The sequence below is a fragment of the Paramisgurnus dabryanus genome, chromosome 1 (assembly GCF_030506205.2).
Source record: "Paramisgurnus dabryanus chromosome 1, PD_genome_1.1, whole genome shotgun sequence".
NCBI lineage: Eukaryota > Metazoa > Chordata > Actinopteri > Cypriniformes > Cobitidae > Paramisgurnus > Paramisgurnus dabryanus.
The window spans coordinates 7,247,207-7,272,696 of record NC_133337.1 but is presented as its reverse complement, the minus strand read 5'-3'; the positions used below and the strand labels follow the sequence as shown (position 1 = coordinate 7,272,696).

Here is a 25,490-nt window from a genome sequence, read left to right as displayed (position 1 = left end):
GTCCCTTTAAAGTATAGCTTTGAAAAATCCTATTCACATACACAACTCAACAATAATAAAAAACACTTCATAAACTGTGTTATACTGTAGCTCTTTAAAAATACCAATGTAATGTTATTTGTAAGGTATGTTTGTAAAAACTTCTTAAATGACCTAATGTTAATAAGGTCTAATCCTGGATTAACCTAAACCCTGTCTGGCCAACTGCCCCAAAGTGTTATTGTACATTTTTTCTTCAGTATCATCTATGTATTTATGTCTATGCCCAGATACATTTTCCTGGCTTTAAAAACTGCTACATTTTCTTAGCGCAGCTCAGCATAAGATTACATTTGTTTACTTTGGATTCTTTATCCCCATCCCGCGTCTCTTATCTCCACAACTTCAAGAACGATTGTTTGGCGTCTTTGCTCTCCGCCCCGAGCCCGCCCGGTAGCCGACCCTGACCCTGTCTGAGCGTGCTCTATTATACGCAGCACCGCAAGCGTGTCCTTTCCACGCACCAATGAGTCTGTCTATCCATCACACCTTGGTCACTCGGCCCAGAAAGAGAAAAGGAAAGAAAGAGAGTGAAAAGGGAGTGGGGGGAGAAACGAGAGCAAAGGAGACAGATGAAAGAAAAAGTAGAGGCCTTTATATGAACACAGTTTCAGTTGGACGCACATGTTGCATACAAATCTCCAAAACCCTTTTGTGAGAGATCATTAGAGAGGTAACGTAACTGGCAGCCTCACACGCGAGATAGTAAATATCCAAGAAGCGTTTGCGTGATGTGAGCCTCTAGCTTGTGGGAAAGCTTGTTTACGTAAGCGCGTGTGTTGTTTCTGGATTGTAGACAGGTATGCAGGTAGGGCCGGTGATGATAGAGACTTGAAAGGTGTTGGAACTTCCCTGATGTCTGTGTGTGAGCCTAACCTAACCAGCTGCCACCAAAGGGGGGTTGAAAATTAGCGGGGAACATCCTCAAAGACGGCCATTAAATGTTCTCACGTGAGGTGTTAATGGGAGGAGTCTGCTGGGTCTTAAATGACAGAGAAGGAAAGGGAGAATGCCTTTAATGTTCTCTCGTTCAGGACACTAAACATGCACAAAGGTATAACAAACAAGACACGTCACAAACCAAGAGGGGAAATACCCAACCATGCCCACCCAAACTTGATGGAGCCCAGACAATGGAGAAGCGATTGTACTTGATGTGAAATGCATTAGGTGCGACCCAGTGCGGTCGGTTTGCCCCAAGTAATGGTCTTTGAACGTTAAATGCAAAATAATGAAATGAATAAAGAAAGGAAAAGGAAAGGTAAAACGTCCGTTAGTTCATTACAACAATATGTCGAGTGTTTCTTTATTGATTCAGCTGGGGGGTGCAGTGAATTGAATCAGCAGGAAGTCTGTTGTCAGTGTACGTGGGCTTCTCTGTGTGTTCTAAACAGAATGACTATTCATCCCATTGTTCTCAAAATGCTCTCACCGCACTTCTCTTGTTTGTTAAGGGACCATAAACTCAAAGGCCTGTGGGAGCCCCACCAGGTTGACAAGATGCCCTCGGTGCATTGAATGCAGTTGGCCTCTAGAGGGCGGACTTGTTTTGATAAAAGATCATTTTATACCAGTATCACGCATTACTGCTGTCGCATTTACATTTGGGCATTTGGCAGGGGATTTTATCCAAAGTGACTTCATGGTAAACATTTTTAGCAGTTTGTGTGCCCCCTGGGATTCAAACCCAAGATCTCCTGCATTGCTAATGCACTACCAGTTGCGCTATATGAACAAAATGTGAAAACACTAACTAAAATATTAAATGTAATAAAGTTTGATATGTGCTCCTATATGGCTCAGTGGTAGGGCATTGCTTAACAAAGTAAAAGGAACCCAGATAATGTATACCTTGTAATGCACTATACATTGCTTTGGATAAAAGCATTTGCCATGCATTTGATGTGTGCAATGTACATGTTTAAGCATTTGTTTAAAAACATTTGCACATTGTAACATAAATATTTACATTTATGCAAGTTGCTTTTATACAAATTGACTGACTTGCAGGTGGTATGTTTTATTAGTATGTGTGATTAAACCCATGGCCTTTGTGTTGCTTACACAAGTTCTATCAATCTGACTATAGGAACATAAAAACATCTACTGCATATTTACATCTTTGGTGCTTGTTTGTTTAACTGTAATCTGATCTGATATCATTGCATGTACATAACGTGCAAAACCTTTGATAACACAATGTTTGATTGGGTTTTAATACTTTGATCACATTAGGAGACCCCCACCATTTCCTAAACCACACAGCCTTTCTCCAAAACCCTGCCCTTTTCAAAGACATCTCAGAAAATGTGTAAAATGATTTACAGGCTGATAGCTTATCTAAATAGATAATAAAATGTGGGCCACTCCCAGATTCTTGTTTTGCCGTTTGTGACCCTAGGGCCGTCATAAAGATTTCTCAGTACAGCAATTTCAGTGTCAGTCATTAGTGACGTTTGTATGTGATTTGGGGTGGGGGGATTATATGACGATCTTTATAACTATCAAGATCTACGATCTGATTTGCGATCTTCCTAATTGTGAGATGTACCATTGGACTGGAACACGCACAATTTAAAACACTATTGGGTGGTTTCATGGACAGGGCTTACCCTAGTCCCAGACAAAAATGCATGTTTGAGGTGCCTTCATTTAAAAACGCCTTGTACTGACATATCTTAACATATATTAGTGTTATTGTTTTGTCTCAAGATGCACACCAGTGTTGTCTTTATTTTTTTCAAGGTTTGTTTGTAAAAACTACTTAATTGTCCTAATATAACTAAGGCCTAGTCCTGGCTTAACCTAAACCCTGTCTGCGAAACCGCCCATATATAACAAGAAAACCTTAGTTAATTTTTGTTTTGAGTATAAATACAGCAGCCAACAGATAATATACCATAAAATAATGTATTATAAGTATTCAAAACTCGGATACAAACAGAAATTAAATGTGATGTAAATGTAGGTAAGATATTCTGTTTCAGTTGCATATTAAAGGTGCAATGTGGGACTTTTAGAAGGATCTCTTGACAGAAATGCAAGAGTCAATAATATTAGTGGTTTATAAAGATCTTATATTATGAACTGTATTGTTTTTATTACCTAAGAATGAGTCGTTTTTATCTACTTACACCGCAGGTCCCCTTACAGGAAGTCGCTATGTTTCTGCAGTAGCTCTACATGGACAAACTGCTCAACAAAACACGTTTCATCACTAGGTTGTCTCAGACGGTGATATGTTTGTCCTGTGGCAGCTACTGTTAGAGCTTAGATCGGGCCCAACATATCAAGCCCCACCCTACCCGAGAGCGTTGTGTCCGAGCCCAGTTCGGCCTGACACGTTAACTGTAATTATGAGCCCGAGCCCGATTTAAACCCGACCATTTTTAATATGTGGGCCGTTATAATCAGGGGTGGCGCCAGATTTTTTTCTAACCCAGGTGCTGCTGTGCTAGATTTTTAGGCTACAGGGGGAAGCTGCGCAGTTATATATATATTATATAAAAACTAATAAATGAGCGAAAAATTGGCACTCAATATTAAATATTCAATTATTTTAATTATCATAATTAAAGTTTTAATTGTATTTAAATTGAACAAGCACAACTTCAGCATTCAGTCAAATAATATTAAAGATTAATTATTATTAATGTTACTTCATCTTATTGTTATTTCAACAAAATATGTGTGTGAGCAACAAGCAAGATGTGCATTTGTAAATTCGGTGACAGCGTAATGTTACGAGTTTCAAATGGTGTAAGTGTGACTGTGGCGCTCTGGCGCCTCCATGTCATTATTATATTGTCTGCTATATTGCTTTTTATGTATTAAATGCAGGCAATTGGTTGATGAAAAATTTTTTAAAATTAAGATACAATTTATACTAAACAAAATTAATTTCTTCAAAACAAAACTTAACAAACTTGAAACTAAGGTGCTTATTTAATGGCTAAAACACATAGGCTACTAGAGACTCTCTTTTTGTAAAAATTGTACCACATTCATTTAATTCAGAATTTTGCACATGTAAGTTAAAAGGCATTTGCTTGTGCAAAAGTAAAACATATCTGTAACATCGAAGTCCCCGTAATTTTTTGCTGTAATAGGCGAGCAGCGTGCCACATTTAATGCACGACAGCACAAGACAAGACAAATCCATCACTTGTCACTCCCCATAGTTTAAAATGTTTCCATTCCTCCGATTTTCCTCCAAACTTGCTTAAAGTTAATTCTCCTGTTTTAATGTTTATCTTTGCTTCTTCAAGCTCTATGTTGCACTTAAGCTAATAGTTCAGCACGCACAGCAAGACTGCGAGTGGACGAGACGCTGTGCATGACACATGACGTGCCTTATTAAGGGCCCGACCCGGGCAGAGAATCTAAGCTCTAGCTACTGTAGCTTCTCCATGTGTTTTGAAATTGAGGTCGGTTGCAATGTCGCTTAAAACCCACACTGAACCTTAAACAGCAGCCCCACAATTCAAATGAATTTGTAATAAGTTTGTAATTAAAAATTGTAATTTGTAATTACAGGTATTGCATACCTGACTTACTTGTAAGCGTGAACCTGATTGGTCGCAATACAAAATTGTGTGATGTAGTTTAACCGAGGGGCAACCTTCCGATCGCTCTAATGAAGCCAATACGGAAGTGACTTAAACTGCAATTCATCGACCGGCCGCTTGAGGCTGGCTCCAAAAGGGAGTCAATTCCCATATACTCCCATGTTAAAAATGCCCAACTCTACAGTAGAAAATAATATGTTTACAGCCTGGTACAAAAAGTGCTTTTGGTTTATATAGCTAATTTTGTCCTTCATGACAACTGTGTGGGGGGTGAATTTTTTGTAACTCATCCGTTTCGATTATATTAAGCCTTAAACTTCTGCATAATTAAGGGCGTGGCCGCTTGAGTGACGGCTGAGAAGCCATTGCTGTCACAAGACTTGCGCTAGGCGGGCGTGGTTTCACCTCAGCTTCAGCCATGTCTCGCCTCTTTACCCATTTTCAGTTTTCCGCGAGTGATTCGCGGTGACGCGCGGCCAAGATGGCGACGGCAGACAACGCCTACTTTAAGCTTCAAAAACGATCTTCACAAGCCAATGGGTGACGTCATGGACACTACGTCCATATTTTTTTACGGTCTATGAGTTTAACCAACAATTAAAGGGGCTAAATGTAAGATTGACCTCTAGAGGCATTGACCTCTAAAATTGGTATTGCAGTCTGAATTCAAATTATTCGAGAGATGGCTTATTCTCTGCATAAGTTTATCTGCTAAATTTTACATTTGCAATGTTTTTGTTGATTGCAAAAACAAATCCGCATGTGGATATTTATACCTCAATCTGTGGCTCAATTTGGAGGTTGTGTCCACTGAAGGTCGCATTTATGGTCCATTGCTGTCTCATTTAATCAACTGTGATAACTGGCAACCAAGTTGTCGAAATACACTAGCCAATATTTGGTCATTTGCTGCAAATCACTGTTCCGAGATAGCGTGCGCTTACAACAACTCTTCATCTCTTTCTCCTTTCAGGCAGTGTACAATCTGGCCAACGTTGCATGCAAGTGCCACGGAGTGTCGGGCTCGTGCAGCCTCAAAACCTGTTGGCTCCAGCTGGCGGACTTCCGTCGCGTCGGCGAGTTCCTAAAGGAAAAGTACGACAGCGCCGCCGCCATGCGTATTAGCCGACGAGGCAAGCTGGAACTGGTCAACAACCGGTTCAACCCCCCGACTCCCGATGACCTGGTCTACATCGACCCGAGTCCGGACTACTGCTTGCGTAACGAGACCACTGGTTCCCTGGGCACCCAGGGGCGCCTCTGCAACAAAACTTCGGAGGGGATGGACGGCTGCGAGCTCATGTGTTGCGGACGCGGCTACGACCAATTCAAGACCTACAAGCATGAGCGCTGCCATTGCAAGTTCCACTGGTGCTGCTACGTGAAATGCAAGCGCTGCACGTCGCTGGTAGACCAGTTCGTCTGCAAGTAGCACCCTGGGGATGGGATGTACGCCATGGAGAGGCACTGAGCAATTAGAGGGAGATGAGCAGGACCCTGAACGGACCCGTAGGGGGAACTTAGAGATAATTAAATGTAAAATGATATATTAAATAGCAACAAATTAAAGTATATAATTAAATGTACGTGTGCCATTGATAGTAATTTAATGACTTTTTCTGACTCAACGTGACTAGGTTGGATGTCATTGATGTAAAGGAGGCACCAGACAGTCACAGTGCTCGTGCATTTTGTTGTTAAGCTATTGTCAAAAGTGCCTGGTCAACAAATTTGTGAGCAATGTAAATTAAAAGAGGGTGCAACCCTCTACTTTTTCTGAAAGAAAGAGCCCACGTGAACTCTTTAGAGACTCTAGAGCTTTCTTGAGGGATCAAGAAAAGGTAGAGATGTCAAAAGAGGACGGAGAACAACAGAGGAACCTTTTCAAGACCTGTGGTCCAACATTCGCTTTGAGACTGTGATGATTTTCGACCACACCTCCACAAACCTTGCCCATATCAGAGCTCTTAAGTACCTTGAGTCAGATGGTGACATCAGGGGGCGAGAAATGCAGCGTGGACATTGTGTTTCATCATGTCATGTTGATCTTTAATATATGACACGAACACAATGATGCCTCTCAACCTCCTGTTACCCTGTTCGCATAAGCCACTCCCTCAAGAAACCTGGAGACAGGGTGAAAGATCAAACCTGGAGCATATAGCTACTGGTTATTTTGCCACACGTCGCCCCCCCATTGGATTAAAAATGCTTGTCATTTATTCGATTCGACACAAAGGATCATTCATATTAGCTTTTTCAAATGTCTGCTTGTAATGTCATTTCAGGGTCTTCCGTATGTCATATATTAGATTTACATGTAATCTACAGCTGATATTCAGAGAATATTGTGTTGTTTTGTCACTGTTATTGTTGTTGGTTTGAACAAGTGTGTCTCACAGTAATGAATGTGTGTCTGGTAACTCAAAATAGAAAAAAAATCAAGGCTATGTGATAAGGACTGCAAAAAAATGATATTGTAACCAAATACTAGTGGTTCAGATTATATTTTATTAATTGCTTCTCATTTTATACATCATATGTATTGTTCTGATTATTATTTTTTGATAAAGAAGTTTTTACTGGGGATTTATATGCAAACAGAGGAAATATTACTGGCCACTTGGATGGAATGGGCAATCCAAGCCAACTTTTCCCACTGTTTGGCCAAGGAACAAACAATAGGATCTTTTGTGCATTTCAGAGGAAAACTACACTTGTAAATAAGTCGTATACAAATCACAAATCACTTACCAGTCTCTACTATTTCTGTGACCTTACATGTCAGTCTACAGTTTTTGCTGCCCTGTGATCATATGCTTATTGTGTGTATTTCCCCCTCATTCAAACCAGTAATATTAAAAATATTATTAGTGATTAAGGATGGAGCTGCTTTAATTCAGTTGCACTCTATGTGTTTGTTTCTTTTGACTTGTATGCATTTGCATACTCACATTTATTATTGGTGTTATATTGCACAAAAGTCAAAAAGTTGTAGCTAACATTAACTGCTATTTTGATTCAGTCGGCCAGCATTGTCACAGGTATTTTATACACTATAAAGCATTTTTGAATACTTTAGGATGGAAAGTGTAGTAAATAAATGTAGATGTATTTTGGTTGTGGGGCTTTCTTATATACCATATGTTTATATGTATAATATATCTTTGGGTTGTAAACTAAACTGTAGGTCTGTACTGTGGCTTTTACACTCATTAAATTTCTGTTAGAAATGTACAGCTTAACTTTGGGTGCAATGGCCGCTTTTATTGATTCAGGACAAGATACATTACATACATTTATGTCAATGTTTAATTTGCTAACAACTTTCCTTAATTGCATTAACAATTATTATAAATCACATTCAAAATGTGCATTAAAGCAGTTAGAAATGGCACCAAACATTGATTTATATATTTTCTATTGTCAAACAATGTATATAAAAGGTTGACTAATGACTTAATGTGTTTCACATCATCGTACATCTCTAAGCCCTCTTTCATAGGGTGGGGCCCCACTTTCGCTTATCCAAGTTAAACGTCTCAATTCAGATTTCCAACTCTTTGGTTGACACCCTGTTTTTCACAGATTCGGACTAGTTTCACTACTGTTGTTATCTGCATTTTCGGATCAGCGGTTTTGTTATGCAATTAGTACACACTGCCACAAAAGTTCATGTACCGTGTGAACCGTATACAGGTTGGGAGAGTTCCAATGATTTTGGCTGAATACCAGGAACAATAAGAGAGTTGGGGTGCTGTGCACATGCCCACATCTCACATCTGTTTTTTGTGAGTAGGTGAGTAGTTTCTATTTGGATGACTCTTAAGTTCATCATTAAATGTTGGGATGGGGCTCATTACATGATACTCAATTGGTCTTTTTGTACTGCAAACAATTAGAAGAGTTGGTTTAGATTGGACATTTTAGAGGAGCTCATATACAATGTAAAAAATTGTCGAAATCAACTTATATTGTTACTTTAACTTTAAGTTAAACAATTTCAATTTGTTTTTTTAAGTTGTGTCAACTTGTCACAAGTCAAAACCTAAAATAGTAGGTTGAATTGACTTGCTAAATCAACTTTATGCTGCATTAAAGCCACAGGAAACTAATATGACCACATAAATACCTGTGTAGTTTTAAACTTTTTAATTGCTATCATGAAAAGTGATAAGTGACATACTAAACTGTTATATTGTAACACCCACAAAACAAATTTAAGACTTTTGTTGAAACCTAGCTCCCTTACAATTTCACTAAAATTAATAGACATTTCATATTTAACCTTTATCACTGATTACTACACTGGTCACCCTCCAATATTGCACAACTGGAACTTTAAGCACTGATTTCATATCTGAATCTAGCTGTGAGGACGTGACCACTTATCAGTGCTATTTATAGATAATACTAAGCATTTTTTTTTTTTGTGATATGAAATCATTGCTTTAGCATGACCGACTGTGATAAGTACTTACCATTTCAAACAGTTTACAAAGTAGTTGAAGAAATAGAGAGTTTTTTTGTCAGAAAATAAGTATAGTTTATATAATATAAAAATGAAGGAGACGATATAATATAGAAACCACCAAATGTTTTATTCTGTAAAAATCAAACAAAATACGAATCACAAACAACTCTCATGAGGACTACAAATCCCGTCAAACCCGTTGCTCCTGATACAGCACGTGGTATGATTCGGGGCATTGTGATTGGACGCTCTGCTCTCACGCGAGGGGCGTCACATAGGAACGCAACGACATCCAGAAAATCCAGTCAGGTCGAGACAGTCAGTCCACTCTCCGCTGGATTCCAGCAGCAGTCTCAACAGACTCTTACAAAACAACGTCTTGCCGCTGACAAAAACAGGTAACCAAACCCACCCGCCCGACACGCGCGTGTGGCTGTCATGATATTTTAAGTCGTCTATGGCGACAAACTTTGTGAATATTGTTGCTAATTAAGTTGTTTGCCTCAGTATCGCTAGCTGACTAGCACTGTCGCTAAGCACCACGAATCGGTTCGTCTGGTGTTTTTAAGCCCTTTCTTTAACAGGATTTTGATATCAAACGATTAAAGACAGCCGGTATTTAATTACGATTGTATCTAAAAGCTCGTTAAAATATTTTAGTACGACATAGACTTCACGATAGTGACGAAGTCCTATGTGTTAGTCACTTTAATACTTGAGTTGTGTCAGTCTTTAAGGGGTTAGTGTGACCCACCAGCAACGCTTTTGTTTGCTTTTTGACTTGTTTTTTTCTCTTGTTTGTATGATTCGATAGAGTTGTGACGGGATTTTACCTTGCTGATGTTACTCGGACATGACAATAGAAGATGTTGTTTTTCTTTGTGTTGTAAACAAACAAGCCTTATTGTAACTTGCATTGAAGTGGTAGAGGTCAAATGACGATTGTCGTTAGTGGAAACCGTTTCGAAACAATACATCTTATGGTTAACATAATGGAGATTTATATCTTCAAGTGTCAATCTATGAAATAGTTTGACAGCTCACTGTTGATCTTTATTGACTTGCTGTCTTCACGGGCATTTCTGACCTAGTTTCTGACTGTTGAAATTGATGCCTTTGTGAATGCACAGTTATTTACTTTTTGACATTTTGTTGCAAGGAGAGATTGCTTTAGTCCATTTCATTGTTTTAAATTCACTTAAATGTCTTGCTGCTGCCTAATGATGCACTGCTTGCAACCAGCAGGCAGTATTTTAAATACATCCCCCCAACTCTCTGTGTTTTTGTACTACGAGAACCAATGTTGCTGCATTATATGCGTATTGTAGCTCATAGGTTGTCATCTTAAAAATAAATTGGATGTCATGGGACCAAGTCCTGCTATTCTCTCATATCTTTTTCTAGTTATAGAAGAAATATTCCTGGATAACTGGCAACTTCATTTTCAAAGCAAAGATCATGCAGCACTTAATAATTGCTCATCTTTTTTAACACAAAATGAATTAAGGTTTTTATGAGTTATAAATAGTAACTGTGCCTGTCAAAGCTACCTTCCACCAGGAGATCATCTTGGACCATAGATTTGCAATTTTGCCTATTGACTTTCCCTTTTTGTGCATCCGGCGAGTGAAAAGCACTGTTTAATTTCCTTTCATCAGCCTCAGCAAATATCAGATGCGTGCACCTTTATTCAGAATTAAACGTGTATTGAGATTTTTACATACATTCATGTTCACTGAAAATATGTTAGTTTGTTACATGATAGATTTTTTTTACTGCAGATTTTGTACATATGTGCCTGTTTTGCACATGATTATATAATAAAAAATAAATGTATTATTAAAATGAACGCAATTGTTATTATTATATAGATGTAAATGCAAAAAAGTTTAGTTTCTTTGTTTCTATGTTTAGTTCTGTTTTACTTTGCAATTTAAGTTACCAAAGACTCAATATAAAAACAGACCATTGCGTTAGATGATTGTAAATATCTGTATACAATATTAGTCAAAATATCAAACCTTATCTTTGTTTATTTGATTCACTGTCGGCAGTAGAGTTAAATCGTTACGTCTGAGCTATGGGAATGCCCTTTATAATGGATTGCATTTTGTGTCATTGATTGGCAAAACAAACATCTTGTAAATGACAAGGTTTCTGCTGAACTGAAGCTTGCTTCACTGTGTCTGATCGATCTTACGCAAAGCATTGGTTTCGTCTGTGTTAAGAATGTGGAACCGTTTTAGGATGCACTGTGCTCCACATCAGCATGTCATTCCCCACTTCCCATAATCTGAACAAGGTGGGAAGATGTTGCCAAGACGACCGACTCCTTTGTGGCTCATGCTGTTTGTGTAGATGATGTATTGGATTAGATTACAATTAGGGCTGTGCAAAAATATCGATACAGCTAACTCTCGTGATACATTTTTCCACGATAGCGTATCAATATTTCAATCGCTACTATCGATATTTTGAAACACCCATTCCCTCTGTGTGCGTCAAACGACCTCCCCCGCCACTGCTGTAGTTGTCGCTGTTCAGTTGTCTGTCATATATGGCCAGTTTGCGGGAGTGAGAAAATGGCAGAAAATGTAAAAACACCTGCCGCTTTCAAAGCTGACATGTGGAAGCGTTTTGGCTTAAAAAAAGTAAAAAAAAATTCAGCTCTATTTTTTACATGTTTGATAAAAAAAAAAAGTATTGCAATGTATTGCAACATGAAATGTATTGTATCGTATCATGATACATTGTATCATGACCAATGTATCCTGATATGTATCGTATTGTGAGGCCCTTGCCAATACCAGCCCTAAATACAATGGTAAATGGAAGATTTGAGCCATGTTTACACTTTCACCTTGCCCACTGTGGTTAACGCGTTTAAGGCCTACGTCAAAGCAAGTGGAGCGTTTGACCTTTTATGTCTGTGGCAAATAGACCGTAAGCCATACAGTGGAAAAGCCATAGAGTGTGAAGGATAATTTAACTTCCTGCCTTGTGACTTTTTATTATTCTGTGTCAGACAATGTGCATGTGTGGATATTTTGCCCGGATTGAATATGAGCGAAGAAAGTGTATTTTTTGAAAATGCACGTATTCGTTGTGCCCTTAGTTTAGTTGGTGAGGTTTTCTGTAACCCTCTCACAAAGGGCCCTTTCCTCTCTGAGCAAGGTCAGCAGTGCTGGTGGTCAACTCTGGTCTTGTGACATGCAGACGGCACACAAAGGCTTCTCTAGCCCCAATGTTTTCTCCCTTAGCCGGTCACATGGCCCACATGCACAATGACTGGCTCCAGCTGCTGTTTTTGTTTGGGTTTTTCTATTCTCTCACTTGTACTTTTTTTGGGTTCATAATCCTCAGGAAAGTCAGATATGCAGTCAGTAATGTGTCTCATCAGGACATTGTTTGTTGGAACCAGTGATGTCTACTCTTGGAATGTTGTTTCAGAGTGTTACTGAACACAATGTACATTTCTGTTTAAGAATACGAAGTATTATCTTTTTAAAAGTCTTGGGTTTTCTTTGTCATGGAAAATTAATTGTGATTTCCAGTCCTGGAGTACTAGTCACTCAAATTGAAGACAAGTTCTTTGTGAATGCAATGTCCATAAAGATCTTTTCTGTTAATGACAAACAATTGAAACATTCACATTTTCTTCATCAAAGAAATTAAGAGATTTGGAGCCCCATGTTTTCTATATTTTGAAAATCGAGGGATTTATTGCGTAATGTGTTAATACCATAAATGCAATTCCCTGAACCGGTTTGTTCGCATGATACGTTTGAGTAACATTCATGTCATTTTAGTATACATGCAAGATTCACTGTCCTGGCAGTGCTCTGCAATGTTTGTGAGGCTCAGCGGCTGTCAAACGTTGAAATCTATGCTACAGTTCCACGAATCGTCACTTATTTCTTGAATATGTTGCCATGTGACCTTCTGTAAACCGAGTGGTGGGTCCATGTTAGCTGTTCGCATGTCAGGCATAGTACAAACATTTTTCGGTTCAATTTAGTTAGACTTTTAAGTAACACACGCTAGGGCTTAGGGATGCATCGATACCGATACTGGTATCGGGTATCGGCCTCGATACCACATTTTCTAAAGTACTTGTACTCTTTAAAAGTCCCCCGATACCAGGAATCGATACCACGGTCTGAGAAATGTCTATGTTTGAGCGGCGTGTAAGGGGTTAATGCCTCTTGTGTTGTCCAAAGAGGCAGAGTTTACAACAAACTGGAAAACTAGTCCCTTGTTTTTTTGTTAAATCTGTTAAAAAAAAAACAGTTAAAGTTTTACAGTTACCTGTAAATAGGGCTGTGACGATAACCGCGTCACCGCATCACCGCAGTAATGAGATGCCAACCGCGGTGCTGAGTTCATCATCGTCATCACCGCACTTTTTTATATTTTCTTTATTTTGCTGGTGAAAGTTACAGAAGTCATATGGTGTATGATATGAACTATACACAAAAGTCATTGTTAATCCTAATTTACTGTCTTCCATCCTGTGATCAAGGGTTCTAGAGAAAAAAACTGCTTTCCGCACAAGGGGGAGGGACGGTGCATTAAACATATATAGGGGTTTATTATGTGCGCATGTCTTATAATTGTTATTTCATTACTTAGTTTCAGTACTTAAATACACACAAGTAGCCTACTGTCACGGGTGCAATCTTCTTAAACATGAAGCCATTAATTTAAGCGCGTCATGCCCAGGTGCTCTGATATTTATTGCATGCCATGGAACTGTACCAACTCACTCACTGCGCGAATAACAAAATCTCAAGTGCAAGGAAATCTCACAGCCACGCGCATTACATTATTCAGGTGCAAGAAGGTCACCGGGCAGCACGAAATGCGCGTTGGTACTGATAATAATAGCATAATTATTTAAAACTATAATGGTCAAACATGCCAACTATAGTTATGAAGGCTAGCGCGGTCGGCTGTAGACCTATATGTCTGACTATCGTAGCGAGGAAATGCCACTATCTAAAATCACATCTTGTGATGATTAACTATCATGTGGCGTTTGTCGGACTCGGGAGCACCAAACATACCTTTAGTAAAGCATAAAACTTCAGCCCAGCAACGACAGTTGGAAATCTCCAAGACTTTTGCGAGAGGAGCAAAGTACCAGAGTGACATCAGTCAGGCAGGTGAGGGCTTACTGACCGCGTGACCCGTTAATGCTGTAAACTAATTTCTCCAGCTCGGGATCAAAAAAGTTTTATTATCTTCTTGATTATGTAAATGGACAGCAGTAATTTAAAGCATTGATTGGAGTATCCATAAGTTTTGCGCAGTTATTTACGGGATGATGCAATACGTTATTTGTATCTGCTTTGAAAAATTATAATTAAACATATTAACTATAGTAACATGAAATAGTATTTATTTTCGTTTCTTTTGAGTTTAATATGAATTATGGAACAGTTTTTGTCATTGTTTGTAACCCATTTTATTGTGCAATAAATTATTTAACGTTCAACCCGTTGCGTTTGGAGGAGTGCGTTATATCCACGGAGTGTTACCCGAAAAACACTCTAAAAATGTCTAAAGAAATTGGAATCAAGGTTTTGCTTACAAGAAACAATGTTAAGCTCGGCATGTTCTTTCTAGTTTTTTTCAGGTTGCTATTGTATGAAATGTATTGTACAAATGGGTTATAAACGATGACAAAAAATTATATAATTATTATATATATTATATATAAAAATATATATATGTATTGCTATATATATATTATACCTATGGAAATAAATATTATTTTATGTTGTTATTGCTAATATAATTTGTTGTTTTAATAATAAATAAGAAGACGTTTCCGATGCTTTGCGGGGGTGGGGGGTTGTGCTTTTGGGCTTTGGGGGTTACTGTTGTGCGGTTAACCGCATAAGCGCATGATTTTTTTTATGCTTCACCGCGGTGAGAAAATATCCTAACCGTCACAGCCCTACCTGTAAATTTAAATCATGTTTTTTATTAAGTACTCGGTATCGGTATCGGCAAGTACTGATATGCAAGTACTCGTACTCGTACTCGTATTCCAAAAAAGTGGTATCGGTGCATCCCTACAGGGCTGTCACTTTTGAGAAAAATCAAATTCGAACGGATTTCGAATATCATGCAATGTATCCGAATATATTCGAATATCTAGGCGCCCACGCGCAACAAAAACCCACCGTAATGGAGATTCAATCATAAAATTAATAACAGTCACAGTCATAAACAGGGTTGTCTGGATTACTTTTTTACTTAATGTTTGAAACAGCAGGTTATCAACTTATGAATAACAAACTTGTATATATAAAAAACGATTCAGAACAGTTACAAACAATAACGTGACAACTTAAATAGCAGCAGGAGTATATAGGCAGACGCAAACGGAATTCGCGCCCGCAGATTTCGGCAGAAAACTCTGCGGAATTCCGCGGATTTAATGCCCGTCATTGACAAGCACACATATCCCGCGCTTGAGCGTGTTTGTGACCAGAACTGTCATTGACAACAAGCACACATAACAAAGCCTATCCCACGCGTTTGTGAGCCGTCATTCACAAGTACATTAACCCTGCGCGTGCTGTTTGCTTGCCCGTTTTCAATGATAGAGAGCACAAACCCTTTAGATGACATTAAACTTACCGCTGATTTAAGCAAATCTCACTTGTCGTCAATATGACGGGCAACAGTCAGCACGTGATAATTTCAAATCCGTTTACAAGACAAATGCTGTTGTTGTTTAATATAAAGTTTACATTGCGTTGTAAAAATGATGAAATTATCTTCATACATGCTAATTTCATAATGCGAACGTATTAACACAAGCTTTTTATTCTGCTATAATATTTAACACTATAAACAATATGACATTTTATATACAAACTATAATTCTATCCTGACATGCACATGAGGTTCATTTTGGTCCCATTTGATTCCCTCTCTTGCGCACAGTTGCCGTCGTCGGTCTCACTCCTTCCCATTACAAGGTGTTACTGTAAAAAATGCGCTACACATGGCATTTAAAAAAAACGGATGGTTTATTTATAGTTCGAATACGGATATTTCACGTCATTTTCGGATGCATATTCGAATATCGAATAAAAAGTGACAGCCCTAGCACACGCAATGAATATACTGTATATAAACAAGAAAAGATTCCCAAAAATCTGATTTACAAGCTTTGCATTTGTCCATATGTGTTTTCTCTTTTAGGCTGTGGTTCTAAGTAGGGCTGTTCCGAATACCATTTTTTGAGCTTCGAAGCTCTAGTAGAAATCAAATCAAATATTCGAAGCTTCGGAAGGAGGGGCTGAACATATTTTTCTCTTTAATAAAGACAGGAATCTGTGCGTGTGTGTGTCTGTCTGTCTGTCTACAGTTTTATTATGTGGCGGATGTGTTGCTCCGGACCCAAGGGAGTGTAATGCTTTTTTTTGTGCAATATGGAATGTGATGGTTTAGAATTAATAAACTTTAAAAATACTACAGAACAGCACAAGCCGGAAGCGGCGTGCCTGTCACGACGCGTCCTGCGAGAACAGTATTCGTGAAACAAAACACAAGAGCAATACTTTTAATAAGGTAGCCTAACATTTTTCTAACAAACAAACATTCCCGTATCAGAAATTAGCAGCACAGTAATTACTGACTACGTAAAGGGTAGGCCATTTAAATAAACAAAAATAAATGAAGGAAGTTCAACAAACTGTAATAAAACGGTAGAATACTTTCAAAATCAAGTTTATTTATAATTCTTACACCATCCAATATGTTTTTCTTCATCAGTAGAACAATAAAGAAGATATTTTGCAGAAACCCCAGTGCTCCGTCATGCAAGTCAACCGATCCGCACACTTTAAGAGCTAAAGCATATATATCCAATACAAACGTAATCCCCCATAACTCCGTGTGACATATTGACGTCTTGTGAAGCAAATCAATCCGTTTTTGAAACAACACTATTAGCGTGAATAACAAAGCAGGAAGCACGCTTTCCGTTTGAGGCGATCTCTTCAACTGGTGGCTGTTAGTTGTGGATGTTGGTCTCTCTGCGCCACCTATAGAGCGGGAGCGCGAAGCGCACTTCCTGCTTGGCAAAAGCTCTGCATTAACGCTGTAAAAATATTTATATATTATTCAAATCTCAAAACTGAAAATCGAATATCAACCCACGGAACGAATATTCGAATATTCTGGTCCAGCCCTAGTTCTAAACATGTGTCTGCAGGATCAATCGCTCCCCTTTTAAGGGTGACTCATTTCCTCCTTGCGCAGATTTGAACAACGCAACAGCTTTTGCTGCGAAGCACAACCAGGGTCAAGTGGTCTTTGTGTAATAAACAGAGAGAACACTTTATATAGACGCCGCAATCTGCTACTTCATGTTACTCCAGTCCCACTTATTTTGATTGCTTTTCTTTTCATAGCACGTTCCTATTATCCTCATTAAATGATCACTTCTCAAATCTCAAAGAGATTGCTGAGAGTCGGAACTACTACAGAATTGTGGCTTTTTGGGTTCTGGAAAGCACACGTGCTTGAGATTGAAGTAGGGAAGGGCATTTTGCCTACTTGAGTACTGAATTAGTTGCCGATGGAGTAAGTTCTAAATAAATTAAATAAATGTCTTGTGCCAGAAGCACCACATTTTTATGATGCAATGTTAACAACGGTGCAACCTATAGAAATATTTAAACCTGCATTCAGTTGTGTTTGTTTGGGCTCCATCTAGATCTTCAGATAAAAAAAACAAAACATCTTAATTAACATCCTCTAATAATGTCCTCTAATAATGTCCTCCAAACAAAGTGCCGTGAGCTGTTCCTGTCCCAAACTGAACATTACAGCCATTATTGTTGATACAGACTGCTGTCTGATCAATTAGAGAACAAGTTATCGCTAAAAATTATGCTATACAAACAAAATTTAAACACTTGGCCAACATTTACATATAGATTAAAATGAAGTATTTTGTGTTTTTAATAATTGAACATTGACGTTGTGTGTGTGTATATTGTTTTGTATGATTTAACAGTTCCTGCAGCACAGAGTGAATCTCGGAAACTGCGAATAAGGAAATGCTGAGAGACTATCTAGCTGTGATGGTTTAGCCATGAAAACACAGAAAACGGTCAGCTAGTTGCATGTCAGCTATTTTGGCGACAAAAGAAAATCAATTTCAAATGCCATTTCTTTCTTTCTGGTTTCCCGGTATGCCCCTTTTAAGCTCTTTTGCTGTCTCAATTGATTTTTTTTTTGTTTTGTTTCCGAGTTAAAGAAAAAGAGGCTCTTCGAATCACACAATGGATATCCACAGCCTGCTTCTTTAGAAGTGTGTTTTGCTCATGAACAGATCATTAACCAGAACATGTTTAAGTTGGCGCTCAGGCATGCTTGCTTTGATGTGGTATTAACGCCAACCTGGGGGTCTGTAAAGAGTGATTTCATGCTATGCATGACTTAACAGCTGAATGTTTACATGCAAATAATATGAAACTGTTTTTGGAGTCAAAGGACACCAGAGCCTAGAAGATCATTTGACAGTTGTTTATAGTGAAGTTAATTAGGTGATAATGAATCGATAATGACTAGTCAGCTCCTCCCCATGTACTGACATTCAAAACCGTTTGTATCAGTTTTCTGGTCGGACATAACACCGTGCAGGCCAAGCGAGCAAGTGGGGTCATTTTTTCCACGAGCGTGTGTTCACACTCAAGCCATGTAACATTATACCAAACCAATGGATGCGACACCAGAGGTGTGCTGAACTTGAGACGTGGGCCAATTCTGCCCTCTTTACCTTGTTTTTACCAAACTGGACAGAGCACAAGCATGTCATTTACATTTCTTGCTGAATCTTTTCCTGGCATGTAAACCCACAGCTGTTGCCACACTTTTGATTTACAAAAGGAGTGAAACTCTGAGCAGACGGATGCTGTCAGTTTTGCAGCTGTGGCTGTGAAGATTCTCACTGCTGTAAACTTGGCAGACTGTTCAATGATCCAACTGATACCAACTCAAATTAAACTCTCTTCTGGCTGGCAAGCATTCGAAAGAGAGTGCTGATTCGCAGTTAGTGGTCAAATGCTGTATATGTGTCGCAATAAACGGTCTAATCTTTACTTTGTTAGGATCGTGCTTGTCAGGTGTTTGCTAAGACACTGAGTAGCCTTGTTAAAACTTTTCCTTTTATCATATAATTCTAAAGCTCCCAAATCAGATTAGTTTTCTGGCATGGGTTTTGATATTTAGGAATACCAGACCCTGGATGACCATTCAAGAGTGGCTACATGATTTCTGAAGCAATCAGTACACTTTAGCCGTCTGTGTAACATTATTGTGTTTCTTCATAGTCTAGGACCGTATCAGTTCTTGCACAAAGTCTTTACACAAACTCTGCTATGTACAAATATTCAGCATTGTTGAATAACCTGATTTCAAACCTGTTGAGATAAATAATTTTTCAGTTTTCTGCAGATTTATTGAGTTCAAATGCCATAACCCTCCTGTTTAACCAAAAATCTGCAATAAAGCAGGCAAAGTTCAAATTTTTTAAAAATGTTTATGCAGTAGCCTTGTTAATAGTTTTTGGTGTAATGCTGAGATGTGTTTTGTAATATATTTTTTGTTGAAGAGTTGCCCTTCTTAACTAAGGCCTAGTCCACCCGGACACGGGTTTATTTATAACCGGAGTTTTCCCAAAAAAAAAATCCCTCCACACGATAAATCAAAAGCACGCTATCACGCGCTGTCAAGAGCATGCCACACCAGCAGGCGGGGATATAACCCAAATCGTGTTTCGCAATATAGTGAGATAACTGAGCATCTATCTGTATACATCAGTGTTTCCCACAGGATTTTGAGATACTGTGGCGGCGATGACGTCACACGCTGATTAGCATATATGTGACGTCATTGCGTCGTGTTTTACTCTTTGATCAGTCACATTATATTGCATTTTAACACAACTAAGATGATATTTTTACATAGTTTCTGTTCTGTTGTCTATAAAATAGTGACTAAACAGGACCCAGTAACGACCCACGACTCAGTAACTCTTTGTTTAATCCAATCAGCTCTTTCTTAAACTGCTGCTAAAAACGCGACCTTATCTGAAAAAAACCATCATACGTTTACATTGAGGCTGTACTGGTGTTGCTCTTCTCATCAGTGTTGTTGTGTTTTGAGCGCTTTATTACTAGAAATACGAGTGGTATTTTATTGTATAGCGCAGACAATTTGTTGCAAATTCAGAAATATGAGAGAATACACAGTTGCTGTTACTACAGAACACGTGCATGGGCATGCCGCGTAGGGAGAGAGCTCGGACACAGACTCGCATCAGAACGGGTATATGTGGGAAACACTATACTAACCTTTTGTTAAGTCACTCTCATGATGAACTTAATCAGCCACCGACTTCTCTGTCGGTAACATCCGTGACTGTTGACGTTTACGCGAAAAAGAGAAAGTACACGGAGGAACACGGAGTTAAATACTTTTCACTGTTATGTGAGAGAGGCGTGCAGGCTCCGCAAAGAGAGGGGAGGGGGCCGCGGGCGCGCGCTGTTGCGCTGCACACAACGAGAGAGGGAGGATGGAGGCGCGCTGAGCGCTCCCTGCAATGATTTAAGCCGTTTTAAATAGTAAAATTAATATGTAAATGGGAATCATGAAAAATCTATTTGTGGCGGCCAGTGTTGATTCTGTGGCGGCCCGCCACAAATAAATGAATATATGGGAAACACTGTACATGTTAGAAGCCCTGTTAGCACAGTTATTATTAGCAAGATACGTCCGCCATTGCACAGAATAATCAACAAAGCAGTCAGCGGCGCACAATCTTGACGTCAAACACAGTGGATAACGGCGCACACTCTGACGTCGCAAGGTAAAACTCCCGGTTTTACTCTCTACACGACACCACTGTAACCGGGGTTTCTTAAAAAGCTCACCCTGGCCGGGGTTTTCAAATATGCTCGGTTTCAGTGCCCTGATACTGCGGTTTCGTGTGGACGAACGGCCGAACCGCGTGAAAAAACTCAGGGTTATAAAAATACCCGTGTCCGTGTGGACTAGGCCTAAAGCTTTTGAAAAAGCCATAGAACTGTTACACAAAGTCTTACAATTATCCGTTGTGCTTTGCTTTACACCATGTCATTCTTTTAAATAAATTTTTCTAATATCTTTACCAGGTGCAGTAAGTCAAGTATTCTGTAGTGAATCCAGTTTTGGAGTTGGGGACCAGTGTTGTTCAGGATTCAGCAGTACCGGAAACAACAGGAAGCAATCTGGACGGTGGGGAGGTGAAGAAGGACGAGGGCGCAGCCTTCATCCTGAGACACAGAGTCTGCTCAAGCAAAGATACTGACCTCACCCAAAAATCCACCTCAGACAGCCAAGACACAATGAGTCTCACCAAAGGTCACAGATCAGGCTGCCCAACACAGAATGGGGTAAGTGCAGCACCAAAATAAAAAGCAAGACATTACTATTGAGCTTTTCAGTGAACAGAGAAATTGAACTCCGCTACAAATTGTTTATATTTATATATATGCCGATTAGCATATATGTGATGTCATTGCGTCATGTTTTACTCTTTGATTCGTCACATTTACACAACTGAATTCTATTTTTACATATTATCTGTTTTGTTGTCTATAAAATAGTGACTAAACACAACCCAGTAACAACCCACGACCCAGTAACTGCTTGTTTAATCCAATCAGCTCTTTCTTAAACTACTATTGTCTGACAAAATCACCATAGATTTACATTGAGGCTGTACTGATGTTGCTCTCCTCGTCAGTGTTGTTGTATTATGAGCGCTTTTTTATTTTAAATACGAGTGATAGTTTTATTGTATATCAATTTGGTGCAAATTCATAAATATGAGAGAATACACTGTTGCTGTTACACAGAGTTGCGACTAGAGAACATGTGTACGGGCAGACCGGATCATAGGTAGGGAGAGAACTCGCACACATACTCACACCAGAATGTGTATGTGTGGTAAACACTACTGGTAAATTTTACTTAAGTCGTGATGAACACGATCAGTTGTCTTCTCTGTCAGTAACATCCGTGACTGTTGACGTTTACGCGAAAAAGAAAGTACACGGAGGAACGCAGTTAAAATACTTTTCACTGTTTTTTGAGAGAGACGCACTGCACGCAACATGAGAGAGGTAGGAGGAGGCACACTGAGTGCTCGCTACAATGAATCAAGCCGTTTTAAATAGTAAAATAAAAATGTAAATCATGAAAAATCTATTTGTGGCAGCCAGTGTTGATTCTGTGCGGCTCTAATATTTATATTAGAGCTGCACGATTCTATATAAAATAAGACGTACAACCCCTGAACATTAGTTTAACATAAATTTTTACAGGTGTAAAGAATTATGCATCTGAAAGTTTCAGATAAATGTAGATAATCTTTAAATTCAGTTAATGTTAATTGTAGAGTAATTATGTATTCATTTTATAAAAAAAGAAATACGGTATACATTTTAAGTAGCCTAAATTAAACAAAAACAAATTGCTGCCACATGGATTGACATTACTTTATGGTAATGAGCTATGACACAGTTCGGCGGCACCCAATTGCAAGGAGGAAACCTCCACTTGAGAGGATTCCAGAGAATGCATTCGAGCGTCAGAGCATTTTTGGATGCTCTCGCTGGCGGGCGTGAACGTCCATCGGGTGAATAAATCTACATGCATGCTTAATCTTCACGTGCACTAGAACACTTGGGCCAAATACAGGAAAACGTAATGTAAGTGGTCAAGTGCAATGACAGCAAGTGTGGTTATTTGGACGCAGTCAATGTTTTTCCCTGTGCTAAAAACCCTTTCGGAAGGGATAGGATCTGGAATAAGATCCTCTTTTTGGTACTAAAACAATGTCAAGGTTCTTGTCGGACGTACCTGCGCATTGCTCTGGCTCACTCATTCTCTTTAGTTTCTGTTTCTTTCTGTCTAACTTCTCGGCGAAAGCATCCGCTGTACCAGTGGAGCGAACACGAGCACATAGCTTGCGCAATAATAAATGTGACGTCAATACGTCATTGCGGCTGCTGTGATTGCGTGTTGTGGAGAGAACTGATGAGACTGCGTCTTTCCTCATTGAAAATATAATTATCAGATTTCATTTGTCAGATTCATGTTTGGGGGTCGAATTGAGATCACAATCTTTTAAAGATTAATCGTGCAGCTCTTATAAATATATTTGTATGACATTTTTTCCACATACCCTACATTGATGTTGCTCCTCTATGCCCCACCTTTCTGAAACGCGTTGATTTGTACAAAGCTCGTATTTTGAGAATGCGTAGTGTGCTTCGGTTGGCCAGCTATCCAGTGACATATAATCATGACTTATTTCTGTCTTTTTTTTTATAGTAATAACTACTTTGCTCTAAATCTCAAAATTAGATTACTGGACGGCAGGGTTTCAATGGCAGGGTCACGTAAGCAATTACAGCAAAACACAGAGAAACCCATATTTCTGCCATGTTTTAGAAGAACCACGTTAAACTAAATGCATATTTGAAATATGTTATGCTGACTGCTTATAAATAAATTTCACTCAGTATAGTGGATTTACTTGAAAACTCAGTGGACTGTTTATAAAAGCTAATGAACTATTAATGAATGTTTAATGTAGTCCTTTGCAATGACTGCACAACCCTTTTTGTGTCTGTTACAGCCCTAGGTCCAAACACACCCATCATTCAGGGTGTGGTTTAAGGCTTATATTGTATCCAATTTGGCTATTTGATTCTTTTGTATATTAGGACAAATATTAAGTAATCAATATTTCATTAAACATTTTAATTTTGCAGACAGGGGTTTATTATATAGGCATGCTGCGTAGGGATCATGCATTGTGCTTTTTTGAGGTGTAATTACTCTCCAGAACAATATAGACCTATTCAGCCACAATGTTTTAATCTCAGAGGAGTCCACCCTAGGAAGGGTTGATCATAATGATATTTGCTTTTAAGTTGGCTTACATTTTTAATTTTGATTATTTTTTTGGTACGTCTGAGTTGTATGTCAGGGGATAACAGTGATATGCAGATAGTCCTAACAGTTATTTTATCGGGTTTGGGGAGGACTCCTTATTTGCATGATCTTTTGCCATCCTGCAGTTGTTTTGCATCCACAGGCACACATTTGCATTGTGTAACCTGACTCGGGCAGTGTTTGTGTGAGTCATTGTGAGGCTCGTGGCTGTTTGCTGCCGACAGTGTGGCGTGGTCAAGCAGGACAGGTGTAAGGCTATCCCGTGCCGTTGAGAGGGAGCAGACGCCCAGCAGTCTTTCTGGTTAAACATAGAAGAGCAGCAACAAGGCCAGGCTCATGAAACTTTAAACAGGCCTCAGGATATAGTAATAGAGACTGGGCGCTGTTTATTTGCATTGTTTTTGTGGTTGGACAGTTTCCGTGACTGAATTTATGTCACTTTGAATTCTCTGTCCCTTCTCTTTTTCATACCAAGTTAGAAAAATCATGCAAGTTTAGGAAAAGTCTTTCTTATACACAGGAGAGATTGTCATGTGTGAGTATACATGGAAAATTTGAATCAAGGCCTTTCCCCTGAGTGTGCCATCATTGTCCAGGTTCACATGACCAGGTGTAAGGTTTACCTTTGTGCATTGATTAGTTTCTTTAAGCGTTGAGCTCATGTTAGTTTTTCTTTGTGTTTTAATGAATATAATATAGCATTACACACACATGGCTGTTCTTGTGTTCCACCTGTGCATAGCCGTAGGATGTCTGTATTAGGGCTTGGCAATAAAACCGTATTGATATGTACGCCGATACACCTTTGATAACGATAAGTAGAAAAAAAACGTTTCGGTTTGGTATGATGCCTGTTAATGCATTGATAAAACTTATATATATATATATATATATGAAACGGTTCCGGTGCCTAAAGCGATACTTTGAAAAAAGAGTCACAAAAAGATGGTAGATGAAAGTACAGCATAAAACACAATGAAAATTCTTCTCTGTTTGTCATAATTTGTTTATTAATGATTTGCCTAAAGCACCATCATCTTTTAAGACCTCCATGCTAGATTTCCTCTTTAAGAGATTTTTGATTTGTGAATGAAATAAAATCTTCTCAACACTCCACTTTGAGCTCAGAAAAATTTTCTATGATTGGTTGTTAATAATCTGTTCAATGATTGGTTAAAGCCTACGCGGCTGCCGCTCATAAAAAGATAAAGGGCGAGTTCTAATCGAACGTGATCCGCCCCATTCCCTTCGAAGATCATATCTCTTCATGAATAAACTCTAGAGAAAGTTGCGTAATTGTGTCTCAAATTGTTCTTTTAAGTCAGAATATAAAAATAACCTGGACATATGTTCTTACAACATCTGTTCGATTT

The 25,490-nt window shown here is 38.8% G+C and overlaps 2 protein-coding genes across 4 annotated transcripts in view; both read left to right on the top strand.

Moving 5' to 3' along the window:
• Window positions 1-7,998, top strand: part of wnt5b (wingless-type MMTV integration site family, member 5b) — an 80,447-nt gene extending 72,449 nt beyond the window's left edge. For all 3 annotated transcript variants that reach the window (XM_065265666.2, XM_065265665.2, XM_065265664.2), the window contains one exon: window positions 5,581-7,998. In XM_065265666.2, the coding sequence (XP_065121738.1) occupies window positions 5,581-6,039 (459 nt within the window). In that variant the 3' untranslated portion in view covers window positions 6,040-7,998. The remainder of the gene's footprint in view (window positions 1-5,580) is intronic.
• A 1,329-nt stretch (window positions 7,999-9,327) lies between these two features.
• Window positions 9,328-25,490, top strand: part of adipor2 (adiponectin receptor 2) — a 33,938-nt gene continuing 17,775 nt past the window's right edge. Inside the window, exons 1-2 of the mRNA XM_065255281.2 lie at window positions 9,328-9,479; window positions 21,285-21,545. Of these exons, the coding sequence (XP_065111353.1) occupies window positions 21,498-21,545 (48 nt within the window). The 5' untranslated portion in view covers window positions 9,328-9,479; window positions 21,285-21,497. The remainder of the gene's footprint in view (window positions 9,480-21,284; window positions 21,546-25,490) is intronic.